Source organism: Mobula hypostoma, chromosome 6, assembly GCF_963921235.1.
Source record: "Mobula hypostoma chromosome 6, sMobHyp1.1, whole genome shotgun sequence".
NCBI classification, from domain to species: Eukaryota; Metazoa; Chordata; class Chondrichthyes; order Myliobatiformes; family Myliobatidae; genus Mobula; species Mobula hypostoma.
In genome coordinates, this window is record NC_086102.1 from 33,205,321 (window position 1) to 33,218,133 (window position 12,813).

The 12,813-nt window shown below is 42.3% G+C and overlaps 1 protein-coding gene across 2 annotated transcripts in view; it reads right to left on the minus strand.

Moving 5' to 3' along the window:
- Window positions 1-607: 607 nt before the first annotated feature.
- Window positions 608-12,813, minus strand: part of dcbld2 (discoidin, CUB and LCCL domain containing 2) — a 115,164-nt gene continuing 102,958 nt past the window's right edge. For both annotated transcript variants that reach the window (XM_063050526.1, XM_063050525.1), the window contains one exon: window positions 608-3,371. In XM_063050526.1, the coding sequence (XP_062906596.1) occupies window positions 2,923-3,371 (449 nt within the window). In that variant the 3' untranslated portion in view covers window positions 608-2,922. The remainder of the gene's footprint in view (window positions 3,372-12,813) is intronic.

Consider the following 12,813-nt stretch of genomic DNA (forward strand, 5'->3'; position numbering starts at 1 on the left):
CTCTAGGAAGAGGTACAGTCGACGTTTCGGGCCGAGACCCTTCATCACGAAGGGTCTCGGCCCAAAACGTCGACTGTACCTCTTCCTAGAGATGCTGCCTGGCCTGCTGTGTTCACCAGCAAATCTGATGACTGGACGGCTGTCTGGTTTCACTACCCGAGTCAAAGAGGATGCTCCTCAATGCCAGTCTACACACTGTGTCATGCACAGGGAAATGCTGGCTAGCCGAAAAATGTCAGCTGATCTTAACAGCGTATTGAGCGACGTTGTTGAAATTATCACATCAAAGCAAAAGCTTTTGCCCTTAACTCACGTCTGTTTGAGCAGCTTTGCAAGGAAATGGATGCAGAGCATAAACGCCTTTTCTTACACACTGAAGTCAGGTGGCTATCAAGGGGGAGAGCCCTGGCCAGGGTTTCTGAGTTAAGAGAGCAGCTACAGAGATTTCTTTCAGGAAAAAAGTCACCACTGGCAGCACACTTCAGTGACGAAGAATGGATAGCAAAACTGGCTTATCTGTGTGACATCTTCAACCTGCTCAATGAACTCAATTTGTCACTTCAGGGGAGAATGACAACTGTCTTCAAGTTGGCAGATAAAGTTTCAAAGCCAAACTGGAACTGTGGGGACAGTGAGTGGACGGGGGCATATTTGACATGTTCCCAATATTAGCTGGGATTTTGGGAGAGACTGAGGCTGCACCGTCCTTCTCACAACTGGTGCGCGATCACCTAACTTTGCTGTCGACAGAATTCGAGCGTTACTTCCCAACCACAAATGACCCAAGACGTGCAAAGGAATGGGTCTGTGACCCATTTGTGAATGTCCCCGGTGAATCATCCATGTCAGCATGGGAAGATCAACTCCTCGAGTTTGCAAATGATGGTGGGCTGAAAAGTATGTTTGACATAACATCTCTGCCAGCATTCTGGATCAAAGTCAAGGCTGAATATCCTAAGATAGCCAGGAAAGCACTGAAAATGTTGCTTCCATTTCCAACATCATATCTCTGCGAAGCAGGGTTTTTTGCAGTAAATGCAACAAAAACTAAATTGCAGAATAGACTGGACATAAGGAACCCCCTTTGAGTATCGCTGTCTCCCATCACCCCTCGATGGGACCGTCTTGTTGCAGGGAAGCAAGCCCAGGGCTCCCACTGATTCAGCGATATTGGTGTGTTGCAATGGTTTTATATGTTCATATGAGGAAAGTATGCGCTGTGTGTTTAATATCCAAACGTTACTTAAAATGTTTGATGTTATTGACTTACATGTGACTAATAATTGACTTAACACTATATTCATGGGAGGAAAATATGCAGGGTGTTTATTATTAAATTCGTTAGATAAACCCTTTTAGAAACGAAATTGAGTGTATTAGCCACAAGTGATTTATCACCTATATTCCGATCGTGATTAACACCCTTACCACCACCCCCCCCCACCGCCCCACCAGGTCGGCCGGTCAGCAAGAATATTGTCAAAATTAAATCGGTCCGCGGTGCAAAAAATGGTTGGGGAATCCTGATTTAAGATGCACCTGGATAGGTACACGGAGGGACAGGGCTTATAGGGAATCTGGGACTAGCTGGCATAGACTCATTGGTCCAGTAAGATGACAGCATACTCAGATTCAGCAGGCACCCTGGGTCCAATCAAAGGTGTATTTGTTCAATGTGTTTGCCCTTTTTACAATCATAAGTCACTGCTGGATACTAAGAACATCAAGTTCTGCAGGACTATTCCATCAGTGAATTGCTCGATAGCAATGGAGCTGGACTTATTGCGTACCATTGTTGTGTTGTCATATGGACTTGTCACGTACCACTGGACGGTGTGCAATGCAAGTGATTATCTTGCATGTTTTTATTGTGATCGCAAGACCCTGTGGACATTGGTAACATAGAATACTACAAGTACAGTTTACTGGTTCCTTGGCGAGACTGAAGGAAGGGCAGCTGCGTTGCCTCAGTTGAGCAAGGATTAGGCTCATGCCACGAAGACGCCTGTGGCAGCCGACCATGAGAGGAGACACCAAGGTGGTGTGGGAGATCCTCTGTGGGGTGGACTGGGATCCGTACTTGGGTTGGGGGCTGGACTCTCCCATCGGTGTTGCCCTCCAGTGTTCACTCGATGGAAGAGCAAGCTGGACCAGGCCAACAATCAATTATGCCACTCAGGGACTTGAGCAATATTATCCTTTTCATTTTTGTGTCTTCTCCTTGTGTTTTTTTTTCCTCAAATGGTAACTGTATGTGTTACATGCAGTGTGCTATGTTTTGCATCTTGGCCCCAGAGAAACACTGTTTCATTCGGCTACATTCATGAATGTAAAAAACTTGAACTTGGGCTGTAGGAGCTTATACCCATACCAAATTGCTCTAGGACTCTAACCAAACTTAGACCATGAATGTTGTTCAATGGATTCAAGGAAGTCAAACTAGAGGTGGACTTATCTTAGTTGAAACATATGAGATGTTACACCGATTAGCCTCGCACATATGAAATGTCCCTCAGATTTAACATTCATCTATGTCTCTCAATTTAAGAAGGGTTTCTCAAATGGAAAAGCTACAATGGATAGTCTTCAGTATGAAGCGAGGCAAACTGAACCTGATGGACTGACAGAATCAAAGTCATTTCTACCTTTTAGTGCATTGCATTATCTAACCCTTTGGTATGTGATGATGTAAAATACCAAGCCAGTATGAATCAACTACATTCCAGGCACATGCAATAGAATAGCAATCAGTTAAGACTCCATGTTCCATCCATTAGAGGTAATAGGGAAAAGTCTCTCAGCAATCATCATGTCTACCCATCAGCTTTGGACAATCATTTCTTTCACCATGGGAATGGTCATTTGAACTCACTTCCTCCTCTGTACGAAAGTACACCCTGCGTGATGTTCCCTTTCTGAAGTTCATTCAGCATGTGACGTTGTTGGTATCTGTGATACATTATTTGGTACCTGGTATACTTGTTCCTCTGCAGACACTGGGAGTATCTTTCCTTTTGGTGTATCATAGCCCATCTGCCCTGAAGGAGGACCCTCAGTCCAGGGTAAAGAGGGGCCTACATTACCCACCAATGACGGCACTGTGCTCACTGCTGATTTGAAGGTGGAGGGAGCCACAGATCCCAAGGTTCCTGTTGGGTGTGCAGAAATTTCCATGATGATTGGAGTGGCATATTCAGGGCTTGAAGCTGGCAAGGGTTCTGCATAGGCATGGTAAATCTCTGACACAGGTGCATCATAGTGACCATCGCCATCGGGATCACTGAATCCTACTTCAGACTCTTCCTCTGGTTTGAAAGTGGACTTCTGCCGTAATGTTCCTGCAACTCCTGCCACAAGTGGCTGGGCATACTCTGTAAGCAAAAAAGCACATGAAAATGCACTGTTATGCCTCTGAATGATGTACAGACATCAGTGACCTTACCACTTCTGTCAAGTAATAATTGTTTGACAAATGGGGTTATTATTCTCATCCCTTTTCCTGTCACCTGGTGGTATAAATGGACAAATAGCAAGTGTAGCATCAGACCAGTCATCTCCCAGATGAAGGAAGAAACAAGACTACTGTTAAATAAATCTCCATTTCTATTCCAGCTGAATCTGTTTAGCATCTCACTTAGAATTAAGAGTGCAAGACAGCAATAGCCTCAAACTGCAGATCCACACCATTGTGTAGGAGCCACTAGAGAATAAATATTGACATGAAGTAAATACCCAATAAAGATCTCTCAAAATTATTTACCAGAACTGGTTGTGGGGACTGGAGCTGTGAACTCTATGAGCTTGCGGAGCCACAAGGGGAACATTGTAGTAAATGTCTTGTTAAAAGAATTAGGATTTAAAGATACAGTGAATTCTGGTTAATTGGGCCATTGGTTAACCGGAGCAACCATATATTTGGGACAACTCTTAAAAAACAAAACTTAATCAAAAAATAGCCAAGATCTCCCAGTGGCCACCCATTTCAATTCTACTTCCTATTCCGACACGTCAGTCCATGGCCTCCTATACTACTGAGATGAAGCCACACTTAGGTTGAAGGAGTAACATCTTAAACTTCATCTGGGTAGCCTCCAATCTGATAGCATTCCTACATCTGTAACTATTAGGAACGATAGATAGTTCGGGAGTAGTAGTTGTAGTGTTCTAATTTGTTCTGAACTTCATTGAAATACATAATTTGATATCCAATTAAATGGTATTTGTTTTTACACTTTTTTAAAAACTATTTTCATAAAACTTCAGCTAAATGGAGGAGCCATTGATCCCGGTGTGCCCCAAGTAACTGGAATCCACTGCATTTGGATAAGGCCAACACCATGATATAAAGCAAGAGTAAGTGTTCTGGGAAGGGAAAAGAAGGGTAGATCATCAATTCCAGCAAAACTAATTTAGTGGTGTTTGGAAAGATGTCTGCCTTAAAATTAGCTTTGTTCTGTAAATTTACATTTTTAATTCTATTGAGAACTTATCTTGTTTCTCTGGCACATACAGGGAGGACCTTTCAGGTTACATTCTTTAATTTTAGTTTTACAAATTTGACCTTTATCCACAGCTGATACTTTAACATGAATAAACTGTCAAATAATTAATACACATTTGAAATTCAATTATTGTTAAACAACAGAATGTCACATGTACTTGTTATCATTTGATTGAGATAGAAACAGTCGGAAAAATATTTTGCAGAAGTATTTGGCCCAATGCCATGAGGCTGAGGTGTATGAAGCTTGAGAGAAAGAGAATAATATCAAGCTAAATTCCTCTTCCACAAATCTTGGACATTGCTAGATGAGGAGAAATGTACAGATGCAAGGAAAAGTTTGTGAACCCTTTGCAATTACCTAATTTTCTGCATTAATTACTCATAAAAGGTGGTCTGATGTTCATCTAAGTCACAATAGTAGACAAACACAATCTGTCTATACTAATAAGCCACAAACAATTGTATTTGTACTTGTCAGTAATGAGTACACCATTTAAACAATCACAATCTAGGTTCGAAAAAGTTTGTGAACTTCCGGGTAATGCCTTCTACAAAAGCTATTTGGAGTCAGGTGTTCCAATCAATAAGATGAGGTTGGAAGTGTGGGTTGTTGAAGTTTCCTGCCCTATAAAAGAAAAGACATGAGTCAGAACTTGCTAAAGTCTCTGTTCATGTGTCCACTATAAGAAAAACACTGAACAAGAACTGTATTCATGGAAGGACACCATGGAGGAAACCACTGTTCTCAAAAAAAAATTGCAGCACCTCTCAAGTTTGCAAAAGATCAACTGGATGTTCCACAATGCTTAGACCGTAACACCATAAGATATAGGAGCAGAATTAGGCCCATCAAGTCTGCTCCACCATTTTGTCACGGTTGATCTATTTTTTCCTCTCAGCCCAATCTCCCGCCTTCTGCCCATATCCCTTCATGCTCTGACCAATCAAGAACTTATCAACATCTGCCTTAAAGATACATAAAGACTTGGCCTCCATAGTGTGAATTCCAGATTCACTACTCTCTGGTGAAAGAAATTCCTCCTCATCTCTGTTATAAAAGGATGCCTCTCTATTCTGAGGTCGTGTCCTTGGATCTCAGACACTCTCAACATAGGAAAAATCCTCTCCACACCCACCCTATCAAGGCCTTTCACTATCTGATAGGTTTCACTTAGGTTACCCCTCATTATTCTGAATTCCAGTGAATACAGGCCCAGAGCCATTCTACTCTCTTCATATGACAAGACATTTAATTTTGGAATTATTTTCGTGAACCTCCTTTGAACCCTCTCTAGTTCAGCTCATCCTTTCTAAGATAAAGGGCCTAAAACTGCTCACAATACTCCAAGTGAGGCCTCACCAGTGCTTTAAAAAGTCCCCTTGCTTTTATATTCTAGTCCTCTTGAGATGAATGCTGACATCACATTTGCCTTCCTCACCACAGACTCAACCTGCAAATTAACCTTAGGGAATCCTACACAAAGGCCTGGCACCTCAGATCTTTGTATTTTCTCTCCATTTAGAAAATAGTCAACCCTTTCATTTCTTCTAACAAGGTGCATGACCATACACTTCCCAACACTGTATTCCATCAATCTATTCCATTCAGTCTTTGCCCACTCTCCTAATCTGTCAGTCCTCAGCAATAAGTATACCGCATTGGATACTGTTGGGGGGGATGACTTACCTGGGACTAGCTGCAGTAGCCGGATCTCTGGCACTGAGACTGGCTCTGCAGTGCAGAAGGGAGGGGGGAGAAAGAGGAGAGCGGTAGTGATAGGGGACTCGATAGTTAGAGGTGCAGATAGAAGGTTCTGTGGTCATGACAGAGAACCCGGGATGGTTTGTTGCCTCCCAGGTGCCAGGGTCAAGGATGTCTCTGATCGATTGCATGACATTCTGAAGTGGGAGGGTGATCAGCCAGATGTCGTGGTGCACATTGCTACCAATGACATAGCAAGGAAGAGTGAGGAGGTCCTGGAGAGTGAGTATAGAGAGCTTGGTAGGAAGTTGAACAGCAGGACCTCGAGGGTGGTAATCTCAGGATTGCTACCTGTGCTAGGTGCCAGTGAGGGTAGGAATAGGATGCTCTGGAGGAGGAACAAGTGGCTGAGGAACTGGTGTAAGGGGCAGGGTTTCATATTTCAGGATCATTGGGACCTCTTCTGGGGCAGGTGGGACCTGTACAAGAGAGGCAGGTTACACTTGAACCACAGGGGGACCAATATCCTTTCAGGGAGGTTTGTTAGTGCTATTGGGGAGGCTTTAAACTAGATTTGCAGGGGGATGGGAACCAGAGTGCCAGAGCTGACAGTGTGGCTGGGGTGAAAATAAATGATGTTGAAAGTTTAAGCAAATTCACTGATAGAAAGCTTGTGAGTGGTGGTAAAAATCTTCTGAGGTGTATATATTTTAATGCTAGGAGTATTGCGGGGAAGGCGGATGAGTTGAGGGCGTGGATTGACGTGGAATTATGATGTTGTAGCAATTAGTGAAACTTGGCTACAGGAGGGGCAGGACTGGCAGCTTAATATTCCAGGGTTCCGATGTTTCAGATGTGATCGAGGCAGAGGAATGAAAGGTGGCGGAGTAGCATTGCTTGTTAGGGAAAAAATTACAGCAGTGCTCAGGTAGGACAGATTAGAGGGCTTGTCTACTGAGTCCTTATGGGTGGAGCTGAGAAACAGGAAAGGTATGGCCACATTAGTGGGATTGTATTACAGACCACCCAATAGTCAACGAGACTTGGAAGAGCAAATCTGCAGAAAGATAGCAGGCAACTGCAGGAAACATAAAGTTGTGGTGGCAGGGGATTTTAATTTTCCATACATTGATTGGGACTCCAATACTGTTAGGGGTCTAGATGGTTTAGAGTTTGTAAAATGTGTTCAGGAAAGTTTTCTAAATCAATATATAGAGGGACCAACTAGAGGGAATGCAATATTGGATCTCCTGTTAGGAAACGAATTAGGGCAAGTGACAGAAGTCTGTGTAGGGGAGCACTTTGGTTCCAGTGATCATAACACCATTAGTTTCAATTTGATCATGGACAAGGATAGATCTGGTCCTAGGGTTGAGGTTCTGAACTGGAAGGCGGCCAAATTTGAAGAAATGAGAAAGGATCTAAAAAGCGTGGATTGGGACAGGTTGTTCTCCGGCAAAGATGTGATTGGTAGGTGGGAAGCCTTCAAAGGGGAAATTTTGAGAGTGCAGAGTTTGTATGTTCCTGTCAGGATTAAAGGCAAATTGAATAGGAATAAGGAACCTTGGTTCTCAAGGGATATTGCAACTCTGATAAAGAACAAGAGGGAGTTGTATGAAATATATAGGAAACAGGGGGTAAATCAGGTGCTTGAGGAGTATAAGAAGTGCAAGAAAATACTTAAGAAAGAAATCAGGAGGGCTAAAAGAAGACATGAGGTTGCCTTGGCAGTCAAAGTGAAGGATAATCCAAAGAGCTTTTACAAGTATATTAAGAGCAAAAGGATTGTAAGGGATAAAATTGGTCCTCTTGAAGATCAGAGTGGTTGGCTTTGTGCGGAACCAAAGGAAATGGGGGAGATCTTAAACAGGTTTTTTGCGTCTGTATTTACTAAGGAAGCTGGCATGAAATCTATGGAATTGAGGGAATCAAGTAGTGAGAGCATGGAAACTGTACAGATGGAAAAGGAGGAGGTGCTTGCTGTCTTGAGGAAAATTAAAGTGGATAAATCCCCGGGACCTGACAGAGTGTTCCCTTGGACCTTGAAGGAGACTAGTGTTGAAATTGCGGGGGCCCTGGCAGAAATATTTAAAATGTCGCTGTCTACGGGTGAAGTGCCGGAGGATTGGAGAGTGGCTCATGTTGTTCCATTGTTTAAAAAATATCGAAAAGTAATCTGGGAAATTATAGGCCGGTGAGTTTAACGTCAGTAGTAGATAAATTATTGGAGGGAGTACTAAGAGACAGAATCTACAAGCATTTGGATAGACAGGGGCTTATTGGGGAGAGTCAACATCGCTTTGTGTGTGGTAGGTCATGTTTGACCAATCTGTTGGGAGTTTTTCGAGGAGGTTCCCAGGAAAGTGGATGAAGGGAAGGCAGTGGATATTGTCTACATGGACTTCAGTAAGGCCTTTGACAAGGTCCTGCATGCGAGGTTAGTTAGGAAAATTCAGTCGCTAGGTATACATGGAGAAGTGGTAAATTGGATTAGACTTTGGCTCAATGGAAGAAGCCAGAGAGTGGTGGTAGAGAATTGCTTCTCTGAGTGGAGGCCTGTGACTAGTGGTGTGCCACAGGGATCAGTGCTGGGTCCATTGTTTGTCATCTATATCAATGATCTGGATGATAATGTGGTAAATTGGATCAGCAAGTTTGCTGATGATACAAAGATTGAAGGTGTAGTAGACAGTGAGGAAGGTTTTCAGAGCCTGCAGAGGGACTTGGACCAGCTGGAAAAATGGGCTGAAAAATGGCAGATGGAGTTTAATACTGACAAGTATGAGGTATTGCACGTTGGAAGGACAAACCAACGTAGAACATACAGGGTTAATGGTAAGGCACTGAGGAGTGCAGTGGAACAGAGGGATCTGGGAATACAGATACAAAATTCCCTAAAAGTGTCATCACAGGTAGATAGGGTCGTAAAGAGAGCTTTTGGTACATTGGCCTTTATTAATCGAAGTATTGAGTATAAGAGCTGGAATGTTATGATGAGGTTGTATAAGGCATTGGTGAGGCTGAATCTGGAGTATTGTGTTCAGTTTTGGTCACCAAATTACAGGAAGGATATAAATAAGGTTGAAAGAGTGCAGAGAAGGTTTACAAGGATGTTGCCGGGACTTGAGAAACTCAGTTACAGAGAAAGGTTGAATAGGTTAGGACTTTATTCCCTGGAGCGTAGAAGAATGAGGGGAGATTTGATAGAGGTATATAAAATTATGATGGGTATAGATAGAGTGAATGCAAGCAGGCTTTTTCCACAAGGGAAGAAAAAAACCAGAGGACATGGGTTAAGGGTGAGGGGGGAAAAGTTTAAAGGGAACATTAGGGGGGGCTTCTTCACACAGAGAGTGGTGGGAGTATGGAATGAGCTGCCAGACGAGGTGGTAAATGCGGGTTCTTTTTTAACATTTAAGAATAAATTGGACAGATACATGGATGGGAGGTGTATGGAGGGATATGGTCCATGTGCAAGTCAGTGGGACTAGGCAGAAAATGGTTCGGCACAGCCAAGAAGGGCCAAAGGGCCTGTTTCTGTGCTGTAGTTTCTATGGTTTCTATGGTCTGTCCTTCCGTAGCCTCTCTATTTCCTCAAAGTTACTTGCCCCTCCACCTATTTTTGAATCCGTCTGCAAACTTTGTAACGAAGCCATTAATTCCATCATCCAAATCATTGACATATAATGTAAAAAGAATTGGTCCCAACACAGAACCCTGTGGAACACCATTAGTCACTGGTAGCCAACCAGAAATGGCTCCCTTTTCTCCCCCACTCTTTGCCTCTGGTCAATCAGCCACTGCTTTATTCATACCAGATTCTTTCCTTTAATATTACAGGTTTGCAGCTTATTAAGCAGGCTGATGTGTGGCACCTTGTCAAAGGCCTTCTGAAAATCCAAATACACAACATCAACAGATTCTCCTTTGTCTTTCCTGCTTGTTTTTTCTTCAAAGAATTCCAACAAATTTGTCACGAAAGATGTTCCCTTGAGAAAGCCAGCCAGACTACAGCCTAATTTATCATTTGTCTCCAAGTACCTCAAAACCACATCCTTAAGAATCGATTCCAACATCTCCCTAACCACTAAGGTCAGACTAACTGGCCTATAATTTCCTTTCTTCTGCCTCCCTCCCTTCTTGAAGAGTGGGACAATGTTCCCAGAATAGAGCTTCTGAGATAATGTTCTATGGGCTAATGAGACAAACGTTGAACTTCTTGGCAGAAATACACACCAATACCAAAACCTCACCCCAACTGTGAAGCACGGTTGAAGGAGCATTATGGTTTGGGGCTACTATGCTGCCTCTGTGCTTGGACAGCTTGTAATCGTTGAGGGAACAATGAATTCAAAATTGTATCCAGAGATTTTACAGGAGAATATCAGGGTGATGGTCTATCACCTGAAGCTTAATAGAAGTTGGATGATGCAACAAGACAAACCAAAACACAAGAGTAAATCAACAACAAAACGGTTTAAAAAGAAGAAAATTTGTGTTTTGGAATGGCCATGTCAGAGTCCAAACCTTAAACCAATTGAGATACAGTGGCATGATCTGAAGAGGGCTGTTCATGCAAGGTATCCTAGAAACATTGATGAACAGAAACAGCTTTGTATGGATGAATGGTCTAAAATTCCTCCTTCTTGTTGTGCATGTCTGATCAGCAGCTACAGGAAATGTTTGGTGGAGGTTATTGGTGCTAAAGGAGGTTCTACCAGTAACTAAATACAAGGGTTCACATACCTTTTCCAGCCTGAACTGTGAACAGTTAAACAATGTGTTCAATAAAGACATGTAAAGTACAATTGTTTGTGTGCTACTCATTTAGGCAGATTGTTTTTGTCTATTACTGTGACCAAGATGAAGATCTGACCATATTTTATGAGTAATTAATATAGAAAACCAGGTAATTTCAAAGGGTTCACAAACTTTTTCTTGCAACTGTTTCTATTATACATAGCCAAGTATTTTAAGGTATTCGTAGGTTAGTTATCACACAAAAATTTGACCTTGAGGAAATATTGGAGAAAAAAAATCAAGATGCTTGAACTAGAATTTTAGGAGCTTTTCAAGATGGCAACAAAATGGGAGATAATTTAGTGAGGGACGTACTTCTACACCTTTGGGCTTGTCATCAGCGAAGTTCACAGTTGTTAAAGATGGAACAAACAAATCTGGGAATGATCAAAACACTGCAATTTGAGCTACACACATATATGGGATTCAAAGAGAAACTGACATTAAGATCAGATGGAATGAAATTGAAGAGGGATTGGAAAATAAAGATATGATTTTTTAAATTGATGATTTGATTATCTGAGAGATAACTGGGACTTGATGAGTTAAGGCATGCAGCAAGGTTTCACATGACTTTGCACTTAACTTCTAGCAGTCTGAGAGAGGTGGAATGAGTTGATCAGGAGCACATTGAGATCATCCAAGTCTGGGGATAATAAAGGGTTCAGCAGGTAAGTGACCACAGGGGTAGAGGGAGAACACATTACAACTCTGGGAGTATTGCAAGTAGTGGCTTGAAATTATACTCCTAAATTGAAATATAGCACCAAGACTGTACACAGACTCTCCCATTTTAGCCAGTGAGAGAGATGATACTGGTGGCTAGGGATACAGTGGTTTCAATTTTCCCAATATTCAACTGGAGGAATTCACCCAACTGTATATGTCAATCAAGCAGCCTTACTATTCAGAGTGAACACCTCAAGAGAGGTGGAACTGAATGCAAATAATGTAGATGTAGAAATAGGTTGAAATTGTCACAAGGACCATCTCGTGTCAAAGGTTAGAAAGAGATGTCAGGAGATGGAAAGATCAGGGAAATACATTAGATGAAGGTTAAAGCCCAAGCGATCCACAGCTGGCAAAATGAATCCAAGATTGTTTTAGCTATAGGGACACAGAATGATGAAAGAAGGCTATGCTTTCAACTGGATGCATGCAATTAGTCGTGTCCTTCAACGATGGGTGCTGGCACCTTTGTTTGTAATATAGATGAATGACTTGGATATGGATGCTAAAGGCAATATCAGTATGTTCATGAATGATATAAAGATTGGTGGATTGAAGCCTGGAAAGTAGCCTTAGGCTGCAAAGTGATGTCAACGTTTGGATGAAATGGGCTGTAAAATGAGAGCTTTTTTTCTCCTGATTGCAAGATGATGCATTTGGAAGCACCAATGAGGATAGAACATGCACCTCGAATGGTAGGTCTTGAGGGGGTATTGAGGAACAGACAGACAGGCACATAGATCCTTGAAGGTGGGAATGCTAGGACAGAGTGCCTAAGAAAGCATACATTAATCTGAGCACTGAATGCAGAAATTTTATAAAACCTTGGTCAGACCTCAGCTGGAGTACTGTGTGCAATTCTATTCACCAACGTACAGGAGGGATATGACGGTGAGAAAATTCACCAGTTTATTGCCTGGGTTGAGTAGATCAGTTATGAGGAGAGAATGGAGAAGCTAGATCTTTTCTCCATGAAGCAAAGGAAGTTACGAGGGAATATGACTGAGGCATATAATGTACAAAAGGTATAGATAGGGTGGACTGCAGGAGCTAGATAGAACTACATGACAGAGATTTA